The following is a 24,691-nucleotide window of genomic DNA, read 5'->3' as shown; positions in this document are numbered from 1 at the left end:
TAATGATAATGTCTTGAATTCAATGTAACGTTCTATAGTGTTGATTCTTATTTCTAATTCAATAAAAAAGTTCAAAGGTACTTTAAAAAATGTTTTAAAATTATTTTATATTTTTAATTAAATTCCATAAATATTTATAATTTTTTTTCAATTTTGTAGACATTTGTAATTTATCTTCAATGAGTGGAATAAAGATTTACATCAATCTAGATATCTGAAGTCTTATAAGTTTATAAAGGTATAATAGCTTAGACAATTTCTTTTTAAATTAATGCTTTTGTGACAAATTAATATTTTATTTTACTTTTTCTGGTATTTGGTTTACCTAAAGAAGATTTTGGCATATAACTGTATCACACATTGCATAAAAAATTATCTTTAGATGAGATTTTAATGTTTAAAAATAGTATGCCTTTATCATAGATTAAAGCAATAATCACAAAACCAATGTGCAAGGTATTTGAGTAACTTTTTTTTTTTTTTTAGCAACATAATTTTAAAGATGGTTGATTTTACATATATTTATATTTATATTGATTATTTTACAATTAGGTATATATAAAGAAACTCTTTCATCAGTAGAGTCATTATCATAAAAGTTGATATCACTTTTGATCGGTCCTATATGCCATGTGGGTGCAATAAGAAACTATCTAAAGTTGATGAAAAATTTTGATGTTATTCCTACAATGTTGATGTCTCTAATCCAATTCTAAGGTAATTAGTATTTATATTTTTTATATTTGATTTATAAAAAAAAGTATTATTCTATGATGATAATAAAAGTATTTTAAATTATTATATTATATTCATAATTGTATAATTTTGCATATCTTATAGATACCAGTTAAATGTTGAGGTATATGATAATTTTAGAAACGTGATTTTCGTATTGTTCAATACAGAAGCTAAGGATTTAATTAATAAAGATATTGACAATTTTTATGAAATATCTATTAAAGTATTGAGTAAAAAATTGTTTTAGTATTATTTAATATTCAAATTAATTGAATGATATATTTATAATTATGTTTTAGAAAAATGAAGATTATAAAATCCAATAGATATTTGAATATCTCAAAGGCAAAATTTGTGTGTTCGAGACAAAGGCAACTAAGTATAATCTTAAAATAAGTAGTACCAAATTTATTGTGAATAGGGTATATGGTTTTAATCCTAAGCTTGAATATAAAAAATTATTGGAAGAGGTATATATAAGCTTACTATAATGATTATGTTTGCTATTGTAATACTTGTTAAAAAAAACTATTTTAAGTATTTTTATAAGTGGATGGACTCTTTAATAAACAATGAGAAATGCATAGAATATATTGATAAATAACTCAATTTTTAATAAGGTTAGTATCTGCCTTTTGTTTGGCTAACAATTGATCGAGGAAAAAAAAAAGCTTATTTTTTCTCTCTTTTTTATACAAAAAAGACAAATCGAAGGGTTTTAAGTAAATGATAAGAATAAAATCTACATGGAGAATTGTCTTTCAGAGGTGAATAAATAATTTTCTTCAATTTTGGAGAAATAATGTTGATTGTTAAATATTGAGGTATAATTTATAATCGAGAAACCCTAAAATTTTAGAAAATCTATTATCCTTCTTCAAGATTAGTTTGGGCAAATCATTTAGACTTTAATTTAGGGTCTAATAAAAAGTTGAGAAAGTTTAATAATGTGATTTATTGCTGCAAAAATAGGAAATAGAAATTTGATGGGGTTAGAAAAAAAATTTTGATTTCGTATGAACCTTGATGTTTGTAGTGATGGATTAAGATAATATTTTGTATTAAGGAATAAAATATTGCTATGATTATTATATATCATTGAAAAACTTGCTGAACTTACTATCTAATGAAATAAATGAAAATCAATTCTGAATTTTTTATGAAGAGTAGTTTAATTTTTACTTAAAGATATATAGGTTGTCTAGTAGTAGCAGGAGAGAGTAATTATGAAATTCCTCTTAATTTTTATACAAGGAATTACACATTAGCCATACATGTATGGAAAGCTTATTGAGTCTACTTTCTAACAAAATAAGCAGAATTCAATTTGGAGTTTCCTATGAATAAATGTGTAATTTTTATTAGAAGGTATACATATTGTCTAATAGCAGCATATTATGTGGATTTTAAAAATTATTATAATTAATCTACAAGGAATTAAGAGATGAGCTATATATAGTTAGAAAGCTTATCGAGTCTAGTTCTAATACATTAAAAAAATCTTAATTCCAAGTTGAATTTCTTGAGATATGGTTATTTTAGTGAAAGGAGCTCAGGCTATTCGTATTAATTAGTTGAGTTAACTCTTGTTTAATTTAATTGTTTTTGGTATCATTGGTCTCAAAATAGGTTGATTAATTTTTGTTATGTTGAAATTATCTTAAATAGGATGTTAATTATTTTGGAAAAAAAAAAACTCAGTAGTAGAATCGAAATGAGGTAAGGAAAATCTCACATACTTTGCTTGTTTTCGAACCTATGTATATATGTATGTTTCTAAATGAGTAAATGTTTTATTTCATTATTTCTTATATATTAAAATGGGATCAAAAATATGATTATTTTGTGTTTTTACTATGTAAATGATGAATCATGCTTATGAATGAAATGAGAAAATGATTTATGTTTAAAAAATGATTTTATGATAGCTACGTTTTTAGATCTTTAAGAAGTGGAAGTAACGATACCAAAACTAGTTTTATGGCCTTGACTAATAAGTTATAGTAGTTAGCATAACTATGATCATACGGCCTTGCTAACAAATTATAGTAGTTAGCATTAGGCTTTGGCTAACAGGTTATAACAGTTAGCAATGATCATGATAATGAAATAAACAATATGACCAATGTTATGGGTTATAACAGTGACCGTAGCTAATGATGAACTAATGATTTATGATGTTTTGTGATTATTTTAATGATTGATCCATGATTTAATTTGATTGTAATATTTGAATGGTAGCATATTTTACAATGATTTATGAATTGACATGTTTTGATATTGATTTATGAATTTATGAAATGTTTGACAAAATGATGATTTTTAAAATATTTTGATATTGTGATTTGATAAATATTTTGAATGATCTATATGATATGTATGGAAAACGATACTTAATCCGATAAAGTGTACGAATCTGTACTTACTGAGCTATGGTTTACTCATTTTTTATTTTTTTTCTTTTACAGATGATATAAATAATAAGTATGATTAATTTTATGAAGAGTTAGAAGAATCTGAGCATTGGAGAACTACTTAGCAAATAGGATTTTATAAAGTATTGTTTCTTTTAGTTGTAATACTCAACATTAACAATTTGGAGACTTGTTATTTAGTTATTTTACAAATATTAAAATTTCTTGATAACCTTATTTTATTTGAAGATTTTTCAATGGTTATGGATTAAACTTCGTATTGCTTTAAGATTTTACTTCAAATTAATATGGTTGTGTTATGTTTTGGTCTCGGGGCCTGATAGTTATAAGGTTATATAGTCTAGATTATAACTGAAATTTTAATAAAATTACAAATTGCTATTTTATTTATCTCTTCACCTCCATTTATGAAATATATTGGCTCATCAAGTAAAATGATACCTATTTCATAGATAACAAGAAATACCGAAGAATAAATTGTTTCATTTTCGTTTCCACAATAACTTATGAAAAAATCTCCCATGAAAAAAGTTTGGATGCGATATTGATTCTGAAACGATGAAATTTTTAATTTCTTGAAATCGAAAATATTATTGTCGTTTATTTAGAGATTATTTGGATTCGATAAATTACAGTTTGAGTTTTCTTCAAATTTGATGATAATTGCATAATTATATTCAATATATAATTTACTTATTTTATTATATTAAAATATATAAATTTAAATAAAAAACAATTATATTAGTTATGAGTTGTTCATAAACTTCATAACTTATATTGTCATTTAAAAAAAAACTTATATTTATATAAGATTTATTGATATATGAATAAATTTTCATGCATTGTACGAATATAAAACTATAATAATAATAATAATAATAATAAGATAACGCCTAGTCAAAGCCCCAAAACAAGAAATTAAAATCAAAATTTCCTTGTTTATTTCAAATTAAGATAATATCCATTTTGAGACCATCAATTTTTAGGATCTCATGTTTCAAGGAAAAAGTTTTTTAAGATGTCAATTTTTTTCTACTCATTCAATTTTTATTCCACAAAATAAAGTTAGCAAACTTTTTATTTTGATGAAAAAAAAAAAAAAATCATGACTGTTGTTAAATATTCTACACTTCCATATAAATTCATTGCTTTGATATTGTATTTTTTTTTTGTTTTTCCACATTAATTTTTTTCAAATTTTATATTTTTCATCTTAATATTTCTAACAAACTTTTGAATCATACTAGTGTTCATTGTCACTTATGTTATATTTGAATATTTATTTTTTATTTATTTTTAGAATAATAATTGTGTATAAAATATAATTATATTTTAGAGTCTAAAATTTTGGCCAAAAAAGTGTAAAGTTTGAAGTATAAATAATTGAAAATTTTGTATTATTAATATATAATTATCCAATAACATTAGAGTTAAAAAATATTTTTAAAGAAATTCATTAAATTTAATTAAAATTTTCATTTACAAATTGGATATTTTTTTTAATATTTATAATAAAACTATTTTAATTTTAGTCACTTGAAAACAATTAGAATTCTTATTTACAAATTAGGTAAATTTTATTAAAATTAGGACAAAAAAGTTTAAAATGATAATTTAAAAATATCATGAGTAAAATATAAGTTTTTTTTAATTCAAATTTTTTTCAATATACGTACTTTTATATATTACAAAATAATAATACAATATTATAGATAAATTTATAGGTATAGATTATAAATATAGATTATAGATAGATTAAAATTATATATATTAATTGATTTTTTATTGAAAGTATTAAATGTTTTATAGCAAAATAAAAGTTTGATGGTTTTATTTTACATAAAAATTTAATAATAATTTTTGTATATGTAAAGATTATAGATATAGATAATACATGTTCTTTTAAAGAAAGAAATGAATGTTTAATAGCAAAATAAATGTTCTGATAGTTTTATTTTACATAAAAAATTAATAATAATTCTTGTAAAAGTTCGACAGTTAAATATGCATTATTACAATTAAATTATATAGTAAGAATTAACTTTAAAAAAATAATTTTTTTTCTCAACTTATTTGCATGTAGAGGTGTTTATGAGTCGAGCCGAACTCATATTTAATATTAATAACTTATATGTTTACTCAGACCTAATCCAATTTGAAATTTCGGATTATAAAATTTTTTTAAGCTTGATCTAAATTAAAAAAATAAATTTCAAAGCCACACATTGATTATTTCTTTTTGTATAGCTTACAAGTATATAGATCAAATAATAAAACAGAAGTATTTCAGTATTGTTTCTCAAGGAATTATAAATTATAATTGTTGGGTAGTTTTCAAGTACCAAAGTTGAAGTTGTAAACTTTTATATCTAAACAAATGGATTTAAGGTTGGGTTACAAAATAAGAAAAGAAATATTGAAAAGTAATGTAGGATTAGATCTTAACTTTACTAACTATCATTTGAAAAATAAAAGAGTGTAACCAAACTAGATCTAAGGACTTGAAAATAAAGAAATCTTGTGATAATCGAACATGTAAATAGAAAAGAAAGTGACGAAAACTAAGATTGTTTGGAATTAAAACTTGAGTAGAAAAAGGAAGAGTGATTGTCGAAATTTATAGAGAGAAAAAATGAAAGATTGCCATAACTTGTAGGTAATAAAATAAGTTGTAAATCAAACTTTGTAAGAAAACAATGCTTAGAAAGAAAGAGATCTTGAAAGATAACACTTCTTGGATTAAAGAAAAATATTAAAAAAATAACTGGGTTATTGACAGAGTTGTGACCTAAACCAATAACTTAAAGAAAGTAAAAAAAACTAAAAACTTAAGAAAAGAAAGAAAAGAAAAAAAAAAGTGAGAAATGATGGATGATGAAATAAGATGAATAGTCTTTCTATTTATAGAAGGGGATTTGGCCATAAGGGGTAAAGATTACAAGAGTTTGAATTTAAATAAAATGCTAAAGGATAATGGCTATCCTAATTTCCACAGAACTTGGATTCTTTATGGTGAAGTTGTCTTACCCGTGTGATTCATCTTGATGCAATCTTGATTCAAACTCATTCTTTGATTTGGCTAAGATGAATTTCAAAATAAGATAATTGCTTTTTATCGAATCTTTTGAAATTTTAAAAGATAATATACTCCTCCATTTAAAATTCTTCAAAGGTAAGAAAAAGAGTTCTCCTTAGATGAAACCATTTTTGGTTGAATGCATTAGAGTCCACATTAGTTTGAAAGTGTGAAGTCTTCTTGGAATGGATTGACCGAATAGATAAAATCTAAATGCTTGTAAAACTCAATCATATGTGCATTATCCTTTTTTGCAATTGAAATGGGTAAACATCATAAGGCTTGGAAAGTTTTTGATCTTACAAACTTCTTCAAATGAGCTCCATATTTTCTTGCATTTGCATTGGCCGAATACCATTGGTGAAGTAGAAGTGTTATTATGCTTGTAAAACTCATTCTTGGCTGCATGGATGGGTGGCAATTGGACCAATGGGATTTGGCTACATCATCCTTTTCATGGTTGAATGTGATCTTGTATGCATGAATTGCATGTCCAAAGACTTTAAACCTCAAACTCATAAAAATAACATTAAAAGTATCAATTTCAACCAAAATTTTAAATTTTAACATCAATTTTAACTAGTGAAATTACTATATTTTTAGGTGCTATTACCCATTAAATTTAATTTATATAATAAAATATAAAAAAGATTAAATTAAATTTAATGGGATTATATTTAATTTACATATATAAAAATTAAAAATAAAACTTATATATATAAATTAAAAATAAAAATTATATAAAATTAAAAATTAAATTTAATAGAATATATAAATTTTATTTTTACTTTTTTTATATTCATGAATTAATTTATATATAATTCACATATATAAAAATGAAAAATTTATATTCATATGAATTCGAATCAGTCTGGATTGAAGTTGAATTTTAAATTTTTTGTTTAAATCTCGATCCGAAATTTAAACAAATCTAAAAATTATGTATAAATATATTTAACGGATTTTAATTTTTTTTATTTATACGCTCTTAAAATTTGGACTCACCTTCAAATTTAGACAAATAATCCAACCCTTAAATAGAACTATTTACATGCATGCTAAAACTTAAATTCATGTTTCTTACATTATGAAAGGACATTAATCCAAGGATAATGGACTCACGGCTTACAAGCAACTAGCCAACTACGTAGGCCTTGAAAAGCATTGTCGGTAGGCACCAATTATAAAACTTAATTATTCCAATAATCATGTATTTTAATATTTATATATCCATTAGATGTTCTAACTATTATATTTATGTTTTGAAATGTATAAGAAATACGACTAGTATTCTCTAAAAAAAATTAAGAATTCATTAACGAGGCACAAGCTAATAATTTTGGTTAATATATTGAGCAACACTTAATTATTCAAACTTGATATTTTAATTTTAAAAAATTTTAATATAATATTTAAATTATAAATTTATTAATTACTATGATATTTATTCTCAATATAAATAATTTCAAATAATAACAGGTGATGAACAAATAATCTAATAAGTATCATATTAATTAATAAATTAATAATTCAGATATCATATTAAAAATTTTTTAAATTAAAATAGTTCATAATATTAACCATAATAATTGAGATTTTTTCCAATGAGATCTTATTTTAATAGAAAATAAGAGGTTCTAAAATTTTGAGGTTTTAAATTCAAATCTTATTACTTGTGAATTTATCAATTTTATGTTGATTAATTTATTCAGCTCATTAATTTTGATTTATTTGTTTGATTTAATTTATAATTTTTTTTATATAGAATGTGATATTTAATTTTGATTATAATTTTTTTTACATAATTTTTTCTCTATTAAGTTATTTGATCAGTATCATTCACTGTTTGAAATGAAATTGATAGTATTTTTTTTTAAGACAAAATTTGTGTCATTTTAATTTCATATTAATTTTATTTTAAATTTTGCAGATTTTATCATTATTTTGAGTTTTAAATTATTTCAAGTTTCAAATTAGTCAATTGTTTCTATGTTCACTTCTTAAGATACAATTTATAATAAATCGAGTCAGGTATGAATAAATTACTTGGGTTGAATGATCAATATTTTATCACCCCCGACTAAAAAGAAATTATAGAGATATAAATATTTCTTTTTTTTAATATAAAAAAAGTCACAATTTGAAAATAAAGGAAGAGATTACAATTGCTAAAATTCAAATACTAGACTTACTATACACCACATTTTAAGAGTAATAGCATAAGCCACCTGACTAAGCTCCCCTTTTTTTTTCTGTTTTTTAAACCAATTACAAAAGGGATGTATGAATCAAGCTGATGACACCAAATAACAGAAGAATGATTTTCTTCTGTTCCAATGTCCGTTTACTACAGGAATCTACATAAACTAAAAGAGTTCTAAGCAAGATTTATCGTAGAATTCGGGACCACACAAGAAATCTCAGGAACCAAACAAGTTCATTCGCGAATAAATCTTTAGAAATATCTGGTTCCATCATTAAACAACAATTTAAAAGGCAATCTAAATGTCAGATGCCGAACCTCCAACATTCTTGCAACTATATTAACAAATGCAGTTTAATAAATGGCCACCTCTGATTGCTCCATAATCTCATTGTTTCCAAACTCGAACAGTGCCATCCACTGAGGAGGTTATCATACAGTTGTCTTTTGGATGGTAACTCACACTTGTTACCTGCCATAGATAGATCAAAGGCATTAAATTCGTCCTTTCGTTGGGCAGTAAGGATAAACCAGTCAAAGTATTGTAATGCAAGACTTGCTGCATCTTTTTCAACCCTGAAAAATAATAATGTTGGTCCCGTAAGACTAGCCATCCTAAAATTTAGTTCTTTACAAAACAGTATCTATATCTAACGTGAAACAAATGCTAAGTGATGTTAAAATTGTTTTATATCGCGCAAAGATGCATATCTTACATAATTAATCTAAAGTTCCGAACAAATATCTAGAATGTTGAAAAACAAGGCCAAGCAACTAATGCAAATTCCAGCTCTAACTATAGCATTGTCACAAATCTTCTTGGTAAAATCATTATACTTCCTACCATGTTTCATTCAAACTTCATCATTTGAAAAGCCTATTTATGTTCAAGCATCATTCAGTACTTCCAACTGATAATTGCACAAATGTTAAAGGCTGAGGCAAATAGCCAAAAAATGACAACAAAAGGATGTAGTTTAATAAATAGGCAGAAAGGAGCTCGTCAGCTTTGTGGCAAAATGCACATTTTGCTGCTAACATATCCATCACACATCAAGCACAATAATGCCACATATCATCAATAGAGAAAAAGGTTAAAATAGATAGACGAAAATTCAGGAAATTCTTATTGAAAATATCATAAAGTCATAACTAATAGTGACTTTATGCAAGCAAAATTATCCTTTTCTCATCTTGCCCAAGAAACTAGGAATGCTCCTGCAAGCATATATATTTATCTCAAAAATTCAAGTTGCTGCATTGAAATGATCTTCTGTCCTAATCTTAATGCATCAATGGACAAATTTTTCCCAGTAGCCTGATCCATATGATATGTTTGCACAGTTTTGGAAATCGCCTTCTAGACATAACCAATGAACAGAATGTAGCATCCTTGAAATGGGGTGTTAATTGGTAGACTGTTACAAGTCATATTTTGGATGAGGGTTGCGCTTGGATTTATGTAACTGAACATATGCACAAGCATCAAATAATTCATAATACAAGAACTTCCCACAAATAATATATTTAACACATCAGAAAATGTTGTCATCGGAAATTATATGCTGATTCAAACCAAATAAAAAAAGTTCAATGTTGTGATGCCACAGTACAAAACAAAGCAAGCATAAGCACTTACATGATATGATTCAATTGCTGAACATTCAACAAAGCATATCCAAATCAATTGAAAGATAAAAAGTACAGAAAGGATTAAATGGAAAAAAGAAAGAACTGTAAAAGCCAAAACACTGTTAAAGAACATTTAGAAAGCACAAATAGTCAAATAGGTTATCCTGAAAATTCAGCACTAATTAGAAGAACCAGTAGTAGAATTTATAAGAAAATGAAAATAGTACCACTGATGAATGAGCTCGGAATTTTGAAACCACAGATGCATCTACCAGATCCCAGAAGAAAATCGAGCCATCCTCAGATCCACCAATTACATGGGCGTCATTGTTGGTTAAGCAGCAATCCATTTTATAGGACTATTGCAGAATAACAAAAGCAAATTATAGCAATCCATGAATGGAAAAAGGTGGAAACCTAAAAAGCTTGGAAGTTTTGTTTGGATTGACTAAAGACAATAAATTAGTAGATATTTTTCACAATTGAAGTATGTCCTTTATATTCAAAATGCTTTTATATTGACAATCAACATTTAAAGGAAGACTGTATAGACTAGGTAAATTTAAGGCATGATGAAAATTTTGCAAGAGTAGGAATGAGGCATCTGCATTCTAACCTTGCAAGTATGTCCTTTATATTCTTGCAATAGTTCACCTGTGGACCTGCCATAGGAAAGAATCCGATTTAGGGGCATGCAAAGCAGGGTAAATTTTTTGCAGCAAGAATCCGATTAAGTTGAAGGCTTTACCGGTCCAAAAGGCGTAAAGTAGAATCCAAGCAACTGGCTAATATGCAATTACCATCATTTGACATTGAGATACAGTTGACAGGTTGCCCCAAGTCATCTGATATTTCTCTACAGATAAAACAAGGAAAACATTGTAAGGGAAGCATATGGTGTGATGACTAATATAGCTTATGTTAGAACGAAAAGGAAAACCATAGAATGACTTATTGTTCCATACCTACCAATACGTATATCAAATGTTCGAACAGTTCCATCAACACTCCCACCAATAATTTCAGTCTTTGTTAAACATACAGACATGACAGTGTCCAAAAATGAGTCAATTATCTGCATATTAGTGCAAATTTTCAATTAAGCAATTAAATACGCTAAAATGTATTCATAATATGTTTCCCTCAAATAAAAAATCTTGAACCTGTATCGGCTCAGTGCTGTGAGACCTGCAGTCCCAAGCACGCAATGATCGATCATAGCCTGCGGATACTACCACTGATGCATACTCGTTAAACTTCACAGCATTCACCTAGAAAAAATATTAAATGATGAAGAGGAAATATTAGTAAAGAATTAACAAATACATTGATTTGTCACTTCAAACACAGGCTTGTCTAAGTTATTAATTTTACTACTTTCTTTTGGTTTCATAAACCAAAACTAAAATTAAAATGGGCAAATACTACAAATTTTTTGAAGAATTAAACACCTAACATTAATGAATATCAAAATATAAACAATTTTAATATTAGGATATTTATTAGAAAATTTTAACCATTCACTCATTTTTAATATAATACAAAAACAAATTTACAACATTTATTAAGTAAAAAAGCAAACAATGAAAAACCCAAGTAGTAGAAGTAAAAACCTCGCCATCATGGCCGCGAAACTTGCGAATAACACGACCAGTTGAGACATCCCAAAAGAAAATTTGTCTGTCTCCACCGCAAGAACACAACCTGGAGTTATCTCTACAGAAAAAGAGCAAAACAATCCCACAATAATACTTCAATTGTTAGTAAAATAAAAGTGAAAAACAAAAAGAAAAGGAATTGGCAATAATAATAAGGGAAGAGATGAGTACGGGGTGACGTGAACGTCGCGGACTTCGCGGCCGTGAGCTTTGTAGGTTTTAATGTGGATGCCGCGGTGCGGGTTCCAAAGACGGATGGTTCGATCTTTGCCGCAACTCAGGCAATAATTGCCGTCGCTGTTGAATCTCGCCGCTAATACAGCACCTTCGTGGCCTTTTAGCACATTAGCTTCTTTCCTTGGCAGCTCCTTCACGCTCATATTTCGCAGTTTTCCTTGGGGAAGCGAGGAAGACAGGGAAATTGGGTTTTGTCCAACTGAGGTCTTAAAGTTTCCATTTTGGGTTTGGGCCTTTGAGAGGAGCCCAATCTGGTTACCCACTTGAATTATGTTGGCATTTTTGTCAGGATCGCTGTTAAACTCATCCTTTTTTTTTCTACAGCATTTCTTGGATTGATTTGATCAGCCTTTCATAGGATCACTTATTGCAGCTCTTCTCCATGGAGTTGGTGGCTGACTAAACAACTTACGATTTTGCTTTAAATAGTTTGCTAAGTTCCATGAGCTGATTTCAGACTGATCTCTGCTAACGTTTAAAATGAACCTACCATACAAAAGTCCTTTTGAGTTTCGTCTCTAAATTCTCACATGGCTGTCCCTTTGTGTGTCTCCCACCTGAATCACTTTTGGTCTTCACTTCATGCAAGTTTCTTCACTAGTTGCAGTTACTCAGTTATAGAAACCCATCATCTTCTCCCTTAGTTAATCCTCTGATTAAGACAATTAGATTTCATAATAATGACATTAATCGCATCTTTACATTTAGTCCTTTCCTCTCCCTCTATCTCTCCTATAAATAACCTCCCAGAGTCTCAGTCTCTTCATCCATCACTTTGTTATCTTTTCCCTGTTAACTATTTGCATGCCAAAAAAGAAAAAATCATGGCTGTCAGAAATGTGCTTCTTCTTTTGGTCGTTGTCGGCCTCTTGGCTAGTGTAACTGCAGCAAGGGAACTACCCAGCTACAGCAAGCCAGGCCATACATTTGCGGCAAGGCTTGAGGCTAGTGGAGGCCTTGTTGAGTGCTGGAATGCACTGAATGAGCTGAAGTCATGCACAAATGAGATTGTTCTGTACTTTGTTAATGGCCAAACTGATATTGGCCCTGACTGTTGTCGTGCCATTGAGATTATTACACGTAACTGCTGGCCTGCCATGCTCACTTCCCTTGGTTTCACATCTGAGGAGGGGAACATTCTTAGAGGCTACTGTGATGCATCTTCTGGTCCTGCTGCTGCTACTGCTCCTCTTGCTGGCTCTCCAATTAGTCCAATGGTCGTGGTTTAAAGAAGGCAGCATTCAGGACGTTCAAGTTGATTTTTATTTTCTTTGGTGCTATGGTTTTACCACTAGGTCTTATGGTGTTTGCGGTGTGGTAAAGTTGTTTGAATAAATCGAATTAATAAAAGTTTATTAACTAGCTAATGCTTTTCTCTGTTGATTGAATGATGATAGTCATTGTTTGATCTTATAATATTTCTCAGTGATGGAAGAGTTGTGGTCTCTGATGTTTAAAGAAGTCAACTATTGATTTACCAAGTTTATTCTGCGAAGACTTGTGTATTTTTCTCCTTAGAATTGACAAATTTTTGAGTTCCAATCCATAGGATCATGGTATTTTCAGGGGGAAAACATTAAGAATTGACAGTGGGCAAGTGTTTCAATTGGAGTTAGCTGAAAATTTGATTGCATCATGGCCAGAAAACTGTAGTTTAATCTCAAAATAGGATCTTAGCTCTCTTTTGGTCTGATCTATGGTATAATTAAAGCTTGTTTGAGACATTAGGTTTGAAGTTCAAATTTGATCAATATATACGGGGAGTTAACTCTAACTAAATTTGTAGGCTTGCCACCATTACCGCGATATATTCAGTAATATGCAGTATGATGAATGAACTGAATGAATTGGCAAGAGCAACAGAATGAATGAAAATCAGTGTGCATAATTGAGCTAAATTAATATGGCACATAAACCTGTTTATATACCCCATTCCCTCAACAGTTAAAAAAACCCCATTTCTTATCCCTTAATCTCCCCACTTACCTTTATAATCAAGTCTCTTTACCTTCATAATTAAGCATCAATTACAATCTAACAATAGATCTTCTAATAAATGATCAGAATCCTTCTTTTACCTGATCTTCTGCAGTGTCTCTCACTTCTACTAAATACTTCTCTTCCATGGAAAATTCTTTCGGATTCTCCCTTACAGCCTTTTTTTATAACACTGGCCAACAGCATGCAATGGACATGCCATGTCAAGGCCTCTAGATTCCATCCAGACCCTTACAAGTTACAACAGTATACGTCTACAACTAGATAAAGAGATAAAAGTGTTGGGACTCATTGTTTGAGCTTCCATCATGTAACGGCAAGGTCATTTTATTCTTCCTGAATTAATAAGAGACACATCTAAGATCTAATTGCTGAGACGCAAATTGGACCATAGACAATGAGTGATGACCTGCCACAGTTGGAACTCACAAGTAGGTGATGTACACTAATGTGGCTAACTGGCTATTGCTATGTCACTGAATCAGCAGCTTCCACCTAAAAGCCACCACCACCAATACCATTTAACCTTCTAGTTCAATTTTGATTTTACTCGTTATAAATTAAAGATTTCAGCACCTTGATTCTTAGTAACTTTATTTTGACTAATGCTAGGGAACTGCTTGATCTGTTTATTTTGCTTGAATGATCAAATAAAATCAAGTGGAAAAATCATAAACATGAATTATGAAACTAGGATTGTGATCAACTTCATTTACGTCTAGAAGAAGTTCCAAGATTTACAAAGTCAAAAACAGATTATCTTCAAGAATTCTAGAAATTTCTTGGAATAAAAACAAAGAGTTAAAACACCCACCACCCAAAAAAAAAAAAATCTTTTTTTTGATTAAAAAACTATTCTTGACATCAAAGAAATGAAAAATGTAACTTCCTAGGTTTATATAGAACCAGATAGAAAGGAAATTCACGGAGTGAAAAGGCGTTTAAATCGGAAAAATATACCATGTCTAGATCCCTCGGTAGTGTCACTATCATCATCATGATCAGACCCTCCATCTTTCTTGATTCCAGTATGGCCTGTTACCATCTCCGGCGTTCCACTCCCCATTGGTGGCCAAATATCCGGAGGATTAGCCGGCGAAATGCACGTTTCTCTTTCACACCAACCCTTCGGTGCCTCAGCAAAACCAGTACCATCACCAACCCTGGACCCGTATCTTGCAACAAGAATCCCATCAAGTCCATGGACAGCAATGTTTGAACCGAGGAAAAGATCCGGGACCGAGACGCGGACCCCATCGACGGTAACGGATAGCAAGACAGTGCCGTTGTGGGATACCAGAGTATTTTCTACGAAGAGTTGGCGGTTAGGGAGGAGGGTTTCGATGTAGTTCGGGCGCGGGAGGGAAAGGAGGTCTGACATGGAGAGGAAATGTGGTGACGCGTGGTGGAGGAGGGAAAAGGTGTAGAGGCGGGAGGAGGAGAGGAGGTCTAGGGAGAAGAGGAGGGAGTCAGTGGGTGCAAAGAGAGTGAAAGAAGAAGAGTTTTGGGATGATAGGAGGCGAAGGAGGAGATCAGATGTGGTGATGGCGTTGGGGAAGAGGGTGTAACCACTTGACCGGAGGGCGAATAGGGCAGCATCGAGTTCTTGGGAGGTTAAGTCAGCGGTGGTGACGGTGGATGCAGTGAGGACGAGAAGGAGGAGGATGAGGCTTGTTGGTTTGCCGGAAAAGATTTCCATTTGTGGTGCCTGCGATTCTGTTACTTTTGGCGCGTGAGATTTTTGATTTCTTTGCGATGGGAATCTGGGTGATTGGGTGCGGTTATTAATATGGAGATTGTTGTTGTCTTGGATCTTGGGATGGATTTCTGGCCGTTGGATGAGTAAACCTGGAATCCCATCTTTGCCCTTCGATTGCTAACTTAAAACCTAGCCTATATTCTTGGTTTTTTCGCCAATCTCCTTACGTTACGGACTTAGGTGTTCCGCTTTTCATCATGATTGGAACTAAGCCATTACCAGATTGAAAGAATGGAAAGTTATGACAATAAAAAATTTATTAATTTAATAATATAGTTATAAAATAAAATAATTGTTATGATTTTTAATTATTAGATTAAATTTTTTTTATTTTTATATTTTTTCATAATTTTTATTAAAAAAATCTAAAATTTTGATATATACATAAAAATTACATCAAATACGCAAGAGTTATTGATGAGATTTTCCTCCCAGAATGCATTCAAAGGAATTTTAATTAGTATGATGATTTATAATATAAATTTCTTAATTAGATTAGGAAAAGATTTATAAAGTGTGTTCAAAAATTGAAATTAAAATTAATTTTTTTAGGGTAATAAAAAAAAGGGGGTAAAAGATATAAAAATCAATTTATAATAATGCTACAAGCTAAAGCCACAATCATTTCCATCAATCTATTTGAGTCTAAGACTGACTTAAACTTATCTATGGCATGTCATGGCATCCAGGTCCATGTATGCAACAGTAACAAGTAGGATTTAGGGAACAAGGTTGTGAGCACGACTTAAGAGATTCACCTGAGGTCTCTTCCCACCTCAATCGATGTCGGCTAGCCTTTCCATCCTGCTTTACTGAACAAGCATATCCAGGCGAGTCTTGCAAAAAATGATCTTTTGCATGGTCTAGGGTTTTGATAGGGCAAAATCAATCATTTTGGAAATATTGTCATGCTTTATTATCATAGTTGAGGATTTAATATAGAGTAGAAAAATGTGCACACGTTGTCGGGTCATTTTTTTTTAATTTATTATTTTTGTTTATTGAATACTTTTGTAAAATTTATTTAATTAACAAAATAAAAAATGAAAGGCAAAAAAATAACGAAAATTAAATGTGGATATTTTAATTAGTCTTTTTTTTTCATAAAATTTATCCAATAAAAAATAAATACAAAAAAATCAAAAAATCAAAACAAGAGAAAAAAGGGAAAACAAAAAAAAAATTAAGGCCTTATTTTTCACAAAATTTATCCAATAAAAAAATCAAAAAAATCGAGAGAAGTAAAAAAGATGAAAATAAAAAAAATAAAAAAATAAAAAAACAAAAATGAGAAAAAATAGAAAAAAATCAAGAGCCCACAAAGGTTGCCATATTTAAATGTTAATTTCTTAAATTGAAGTATAAGAAATAACTTTACTAATATAATATATGTATATGTATAAAATTAAAAAAATAATAAAAAATATATTTTTATATATAACTTGATGTGAATAAGGACAAGTCATCCTAAATATGCTTTCGACTCAAGCTTATTTTTTTTTAACAAACTCAATCTCACTCGAGCTAATCTTGATTTTAAAAATAATCCTTTATCAAATTAAGATTGATCGGAATCCGTCATATACATATTAATTTTGTATCTCTATCAATTGATCATACATTTAGTTGCCAAATTTATCTAATTTAAAAAATACAAAAAAAAAGAAGACAATTGAATTGACATGCAATATAGTAATGATTATGGGTTTTTCAAAAAGAAAAAAACTAAAAAAAAGTCAAATTCAGACGTCAACATTTTCATCAATATCCATTTTTAAAATATTATCAAATTAAAAAAAAAAAAAGAAACAAAGAATATATATTTTTAATAATGATATCAAATGAACCCAACATTAAAAAATTAAAAATATTTATTAAATTAAAAAAGAGAAAAAAGTAAATAAAAAAAGAAAAAGAAATCAAATGATTTGATAAGTAATGTACTTTAGATATCAAGTAAATCCAAAAAAGATAAAATCTAAAAAATTAAATATATAAATATGAAAAATGAAAAGAAAATGTTAAAGACTGAAAAAAAAAAAAATAAAGGCATGACATGCCCTTAAAATCAAGTGGATCCAACATAAAATATATATATATATTTATTAAGTTTTTTTTTTAAATTTTGGCATTAAATAGCCCCACTGTAATAATAAAATATTTATTAAACATAAAAAAGCATCCATGCAAAAAAAGTCAAAATCAAGGAAAAAAAAGTAAAAAAAAAAAAAGGTTCTACAAACAATAATAAAAAAGTTGGTCCAAAGAATAAAAGTTATGAAGTATGTTAAAAGAAAGTAAAAAGTAAGGGTAAGAATGGGTACCTATAAATGAATATTCAAAACTCCCCAATCAGATTAAGTAGGATTAAAGTATCGTATAATCAGGTTTGGATGATAAAATTGCTACTCCTCATTAGTTTGAAAAGGGTTTGAATAGTGGTATTAGGGTATCCACAACTCAAATTCAATTATAATAATATTTTTTTAATATTATATATACTTTTTATTTATAAATTATTTATTATTAATATTTGTTAATTAAATTAATTCATTAAATATCTTAATTATTATTTTTAATTTTAATTTATTTCTTATGAGTTAATTTTAATATATTAATTTAATTTTTAAGTAATATGTATCAATATTTATTTTAAATTTAAGCTTAAAAGTCAAACATTAACTTAATAAACGAGTATTTAGTGGGTTCGGATAATTGACAGATATTTTCTATATTATACGAGCGAAGTTTGGATGGTAAAAATAAAAAAATATATTTAAATAATTATTAAATTTGAGTATCTTGATAAATAATCGAGTTTGTGTATTGACATCTAAAAAATAGCTGGTACCTTATTCGTTGACATCTAAGTAAAAACCTAAAAAAAAAGATATAAGATGCATGGCACTCATTAAAAAAGGAAAAATAGAAAAAAAATAAAAACAAAAAAGATAGCATGAAATGTGATAAATCAAGAGCACGCATACATATATAGGATTTATAATATAGAAATTTTTTAAAATTTTTGTTTCGGATGAGTCTTACAAAAAAATTTAAATCTAAAAAATTATTTATTAAATATATACAAAATAAAAAGAAATAAAAAAGTAAAAAAATATGTGGCATACACTCGATACCAAATAAGTCTTATAAAAAAATCTTAAAAAGTATTTATTCAATTTTTTTTAAAAAAGAAAAGGGTAAAAATGAAAAAGTAAAAAAAAATTGGTATAAATAGATTTCATATATAAAAAATAAAATCTTTAAAATATATTTTTTTATAAATTCTAAAAATATTTATTAAATATTAAAAAAGTAAAAAAGCAGTGACAGACAAAAAATAAAATTTGACGCATTTATATATATTAGTTTTTGGCTCGTGCATGATGCATGTATAATATTTATCTTTAAAAATTTATTTTAATAAATAATTTTTTTATATTATGATAATAATAATAATAAATACTAATAATTTAATTTTAATTTTAGTACTATATAAGTAAAATTTGATAACTTTTGATATAATTTTGATTTTAATAACCTTTAATAAAATTTTGATAACTTTTGAAATAATTTTGGTAACTTATGATATAATTTTGATAACTATTAATACAATTTTGGTAAATTTTTATAAAATTTTAGTAACTTTTTGATGTAATTTTAGTAATTTTTTGATAACTTATGATATATTTTTTATAATCATTAATAAAATTTATATCATTATATATTTAACAAGGAATTTTCTGTAGGAAAGTATGGATTCAGTTATAGTGTAAGATAAATTTCTTTTTATACAATAATATTATTGTTTCATTCAAATTTATAATTTTTTTCACTAAATTTTTTTATTGAATAAGTTTATGATAGGTGTATCCTAGTTTTTAAAGATAAAATTTCTAACTCTATTTATGCTAGTAACCAAGATTTAATTCTTGATAACTTTAAGAATAAAAAAAATTATCAATGATTAACAATTAAATTATCATTAATTTACTATTATATTATTAGTGATTTACTATTAAACTATTAACGATATATTACTAGATTATCAATAATTTATTACTAAATTAGTAGTTATTTATTACTAAGTTATGATTGATTTATTACTAAATTATTGATAATTTACTACTAAGTTACTAATGATTTGTTATAAAGTTATAACTAATTTACTATTAATTTATCGATGATTTACTATAAAATTATCAATAATTAACTAATTTGCTACTAATCACTTACTTATTTACTACTAAATTATTAATGATTTATTACTAAGCTATCAATAATTTACATCTAAATTATCAATAATTTATTATTATGTTATTATACATTTACTATTATGTTATTATTGATTTACTACTTAGTTTTTAATTATTTACTACAAAATCATCATAGATTTACTAAAAATTAACCATTAATTAATTATTAAATTACCATTGATATATAAAAAATTATTCATGATTTACTATTAAGTTATCATTGATTTATATTAAATTATCTATGATTTATTATTAAGTTATCATTGATTAACTATTAAATTACTGATGATTAACTACTACTAAATTATATTTATTTACTTTCAAGTTTTTAATATTTAACTATTAAATTATTATTGATTTACTAGTACGTTATTTGTGATTCACTACTAAATTTATCAAGTAATTACTATTAAATTGAAATTAATTTACTATTAAGTTGTCAATAATTTACTATTAAGATATCATCGATTTCTTATTAAATTATCAATTATTAACTACTAAGTTGTCACTTATTTTTTATTAACCTATCATTAATTTACTATTATATTGCTATATATTTATAATTATGAAACATGAAATTTGAAAGTCTACTAATAATATATGAGATAATTTTCTTTTTATATAATAACAGTACTGTTTTATTCAAGTTTATAATTCTTCACTACTTTTTTATTGAATAAGTTTATAATAAGTTTATCCTTATCTTTAAATTGAAAGTTTGACTTCATTTCTGCTAAAACCTAACGTTCAATTCTTGACAACGTTAAATATAATAAAAATGATCAATGATTAACAATTAAGTATAAGTTGTTTACTATTACGCTTGCAATGATATATTATTAATTTATGAATGATTTGCTACTAATTTATGAAGGACTTGCTGTTAAATTATAAATGGCTTACTGATCATTATTGATGATTTAACATTAAATTATTGATGATTTATTATAAAGTTATAGCTAATTTATTACTAATTTATTGATAATTTACTAAAAAATTATTAATAATTAACTAATTTATTACTTAGTTACCACTGATTTACAACTTAGTTATAAATAATTTACCACAATGTTTTTAGTGATTTATTATTAAGTTATCAATTTACTACTAAATTATCAGTGATTTACTATTATATTTTTATATCTTTTTATTATGCTATCATTGATTTACTATTTAATTTTTAATTCTTTATCACAAAATTATCATTGATTTATTACTAAAATATTTATGATTCAATGCCAAGTTATTATTGCTTTACATTAAATTATGCATGATTTACTATTAAGTTATCATTGATTGCCTATTATGTTATCGATGATTTACTACTAAGTTATAATGATTTACTTTTAAATTTTTAATAAATAACTACTATCAATTAATTACTATTAAATTGAAATTTATTTACTATTAAATTATCACAAATTTATTATTAAGGTATCATTGATTTATTGCTAAATTATCAATAGTTAACTGCTAAGTTATCATTTATTTTTTATTAAGTTATCCTTGATTTAGTATTAAACTGTTATACATTTATAATTATATTATAATTGATTTACCATTAAAGTATCATGCATTTATTATTATTACTGATTCACTAAAATGTTATCAACTATTGACTACTAAATTATCATTCATTTACTTTTAAATTATTATTAATTTACTATTAAGTTATCGATGATTACTATTAAGTTATACAGATTACATTTAAGTCTTCAATGATTAATTATTACAGTATTAATTATTCACTACTATGTTATTATTGATTATACATATTCAAAAAGAAAATAATCACAATGTATGCTAAATTATATAATTCGTAAGGTAAAGAAAGAAAGAAAAAAAAGTTCAATTATAAATTATTTTAAAAATATGAGTAAATGTTTTTAATTTATTATCAGTAGTTTAAAAAATAATAATAAATTAAATTCATAACTTTATATACTAATGCAAGTATTAAAACTAAATTAAATAAATATATACAATATAAATTAAGTTAACATTTTAAAGATGTTCTTCAAAATTTTTAGTTCATGATAAAAGAGTATATATTAAGATAAGCTTTACTAATGATTTGATTGAATTATTAGTGTATATATTTTCATACCTGATAGCAAAGTACAATTGCATATAAAAGATTAAAAATTTTAAAGTGTTTTGTCATCAATGGAAGTAATTGTCTTATGTTTCTATCCTTAAATATATAATTTTGGGTAAAAATTTTGTTATATATATGATAAAAGTAATGAGAATAAATTTACTAAATAAAATTTATAAAAATTAAATAAATCAAAATTTTAAAAATATTAAATTCACAATAATTATCTCCACATTCTACATAAACATTTTCTTCTACTGAACAAAAAGATGGTATGTTTTTAATTATTACTTTATTGTTATTACCATAATTCAAAATGACTTTTTTGATATTTTGATACCAATTAGCTTCTCCATTTGAAAAGAGTAAAGAATATTGTTAGCTTTTTAGGTGAGATGATGATCCAAGAGGGGGGTAAATTGGATTTCTTCAAATTCTTTCTCAAAGCTAGATTTTAATATAATTGAATGAAAATTAAAACCAACATCAAAATATGATACAAATAATAATAAACTGATGAACTGGAATCAAATATAAATTATAATTAAAACAAATAGATAGGGATAAAGAAATCAAACATAAGGATTTATAAATGTTCGATCCTTTTTTACAAGGAACTTATGTCCTTTCTCTTGGTTATTTATACCAAGGCTTCAATATTCTAATCTTGAATTGAGAATACAACCCTAACATTTTCTTTCTAAGGCTTAAGATAGAAACCTCACAATGAAGATGATACTTTACCTCTTGTTTATAAAATAACCTAAATGATTTTTGCAAACTAATACACTTTTCAAGGTTGAGTGTTTGCCTAATGAAGTATAAAAAAAAAAATGATGAATGAAATACAACTATATTTTGGATACAAGAAATACAAAGGATATTGAATTTAAGTTCTAAAACTTTTAATTTCTTTGAGAGAATGAAAATATGAATTGTTTGATATTACTCTCTTGATTCATCAATTTTTTTGGTGTGTTAGAATACTCAATTTATACAAGAAGTGAAGAACTAGCCATTGGGGATGGTTTAGAGTTGAAAAAAACCATCGAAGATTGAAAAACTAGCCGTTGTAACTTTTTTGGGCATAGAGGATCTATTGATTTTGATAGAGGATCAATCTGTGCGTTACCCGATCGATCCCTTTTGGTGTTTTTCAAAACTATTTTGTTTCTATAAAAAAAATCAATCGATCCATTACAAGAGAAGATCAATTTGTTTTGGATTGATCTTGTAACCTAGGGTATCAATTTGGTCAAGCTGGGCGATTATCTCTTATTTTACACTCTACTCACTAATTTGATCATATCTTGAGTTGTATAATTTCAAATTAAAATCATTTGAAGATTTAGAAAACTAGACTTAAAGAGGTTTCTATCTATATAAAATTTATCACCTAATTCATTATATACAAATTATAGTGAATTTTCAAAACTACTCATTGTATAGTTTTTAGATAACTACAAAGTGTCTAGTAAAAATTTAAAATCTTTTTTTAAAAAAATTGGATTTTGATTTTGTTTGATTCATTAGAAAGTAGACTCAAAGAACTTTTCAACCATATAAAATTCAAATATTAAAACTTTATGAATTAATACAGAAAAATAAAAACAAGTTCAATGTTAGAAAACTTTGTTATTGTAAAACAACTTTCTTAAGTCAATCTATTCTCAAAGCCAATATTATCAAAATTGTATTGAGTCCAACATGAATAAATTCATTTTAAAAACAACAATTGAATTTTCATTTAAACTCAAATAAATAATGTTTAAAGATAGTTTTGATTTTAGAAATAATAAAACATAAAGAAAGGTTTGTTTAAACTTTGAAAATCATATTGCTTATTTAGTACCAAAATAATAAAACTTAAGAACATATACTAAATAAATCTTTTTCAAAATCTTGATTAAGCTTATTTAGCTTAATGTTTTGTTATTTTAAAATAAAAGATCAATTCAAGACTAACATATATTGTAAGTGGTTATAACAACTCAAATAATGTTTAACTATATACTGTCTTCTTAAATGAGTATAAATTATAATATCTCTTTCAAATGAAATATTTGAATTATTTTCCTCAACCCATATAAAAACAACTTGATCAATAAATGAATAATTATAAACTTATTGATTTAGATTAATATTTATGCAATATGAATTTCAAAATCCTCAAAAGAAGATTTATCCTTTAATCTTTGTAAGATTAGGACATAAGAATTTTCTTCTTTAATTATTTTAGTATCTCCATATTTTTGCACTTAAATTTTCATTATATTATATTCTCATTCTATTTTGAAATGTTATATTGGTATCATAAAAATATAGCTAAAATGACATGGATTAATTAATTCAAACTTAAAACAATTCAAAACTTAAATTGAGTATATATAAAATTTTTATTTATTTTAAATTTTAATTTAATTAAAAATAATACAATACACATAATCATAAAAATGAACTAACTTGACTTTATTTCAATTGATTTAAAAAGTCAACAACTTAGTAGTTATTTAAAACCGAAAATGATTAAACATAACTAAAATCCAAATTGAAATAATAACTGAATCAAAATTTAATATTTCTTATTCATCTTCTGTAACA

At 26.2% G+C, this 24,691-nt stretch overlaps 3 protein-coding genes across 5 annotated transcripts; 1 reads left to right on the top strand and 2 right to left on the bottom strand.

The window, feature by feature from the left end:
* Positions 1–8,667: 8,667 nt before the first annotated feature.
* LOC111299802 (Transducin/WD40 repeat-like superfamily protein) lies at positions 8,668–12,170 on the bottom strand. 3 transcript variants are annotated; one of them, XM_022895256.2, is made up of 8 exons: positions 11,914–12,167; positions 11,698–11,800; positions 11,248–11,355; positions 11,050–11,159; positions 10,833–10,940; positions 10,701–10,746; positions 10,312–10,443; positions 8,668–8,924 (listed from the first exon to the last, which is right to left on the bottom strand). In XM_022895256.2, exons 1-8 carry the CDS (start codon positions 12,120–12,122, stop codon positions 8,841–8,843), a joined length of 900 nt encoding a protein of 299 aa, XP_022750991.2. In that variant the 5' UTR covers positions 12,123–12,167; the 3' UTR covers positions 8,668–8,840. The 3 variants fall into 3 exon arrangements, with proteins under 3 accessions (XP_022750991.2, XP_022750993.2, XP_022750992.2); XM_022895257.2 differs by having other exon boundaries at positions 8,890–9,028; positions 11,914–12,168; XM_022895258.2 differs by lacking the exon at positions 10,312–10,443 and having other exon boundaries at positions 11,914–12,170.
* A 382-nt stretch (positions 12,171–12,552) lies between these two features.
* Positions 12,553–13,311, top strand: LOC111299803 (egg cell-secreted protein 1.2-like). Its single transcript, XM_022895259.2, has one exon. It carries the CDS (start codon positions 12,660–12,662, stop codon positions 13,206–13,208), a length of 549 nt encoding a protein of 182 aa, XP_022750994.1. The 5' UTR covers positions 12,553–12,659; the 3' UTR covers positions 13,209–13,311.
* Positions 13,312–13,977: 666 nt separating this feature from the next.
* On the bottom strand, positions 13,978–15,886 carry LOC111300651 (Fasciclin-like arabinogalactan family protein). The gene has a single exon (XM_022896272.2). The coding sequence runs from the start codon at positions 15,674–15,676 to the stop codon at positions 14,900–14,902; it is 777 nt and encodes a 258-aa protein (XP_022752007.2). The 5' UTR covers positions 15,677–15,886; the 3' UTR covers positions 13,978–14,899.
* Between the last annotated feature and the right edge of the window lie 8,805 nt (positions 15,887–24,691).

The sequence above is a fragment of the Durio zibethinus genome, chromosome 18 (assembly GCF_047325235.1).
Source record: "Durio zibethinus cultivar Kanyao isolate XHJ-2024 chromosome 18, ASM4732523v1, whole genome shotgun sequence".
Taxonomy (NCBI): Eukaryota; Viridiplantae; Streptophyta; class Magnoliopsida; order Malvales; family Malvaceae; genus Durio; species Durio zibethinus.
Note: the sequence above shows the minus strand (reverse complement) of the source record. Positions and strands in the feature narration are given on the sequence as shown.

Bases quoted from the DNA above. Each gene is read 5' to 3' on its own strand.
- LOC111299802 (XM_022895256.2), bottom strand. From the start codon at position 12,122: ATGAGCGTGAAGGAGCTGCCAAGGAAAGAAGCTAATGTGCTAAAAGGC. The intron at 11,160-11,247 runs GTTCAAGATTTT...ACTAATATGCAG, and splicing joins ACAGCACTGAGCCGATACAG to ATAATTGACTCATTTTTGGA. The intron at 8,925-10,311 runs GTACTATTTTCA...TATCTATGGCAG, and splicing joins TCCGAGCTCATTCATCAGTG to GTAACAAGTGTGAGTTACCA.
- LOC111299803 (XM_022895259.2), top strand. From the start codon at position 12,660: ATGACATTAATCGCATCTTTACATTTAGTCCTTTCCTCTCCCTCTATC.
- LOC111300651 (XM_022896272.2), bottom strand. From the start codon at position 15,676: ATGGAAATCTTTTCCGGCAAACCAACAAGCCTCATCCTCCTCCTTCTC.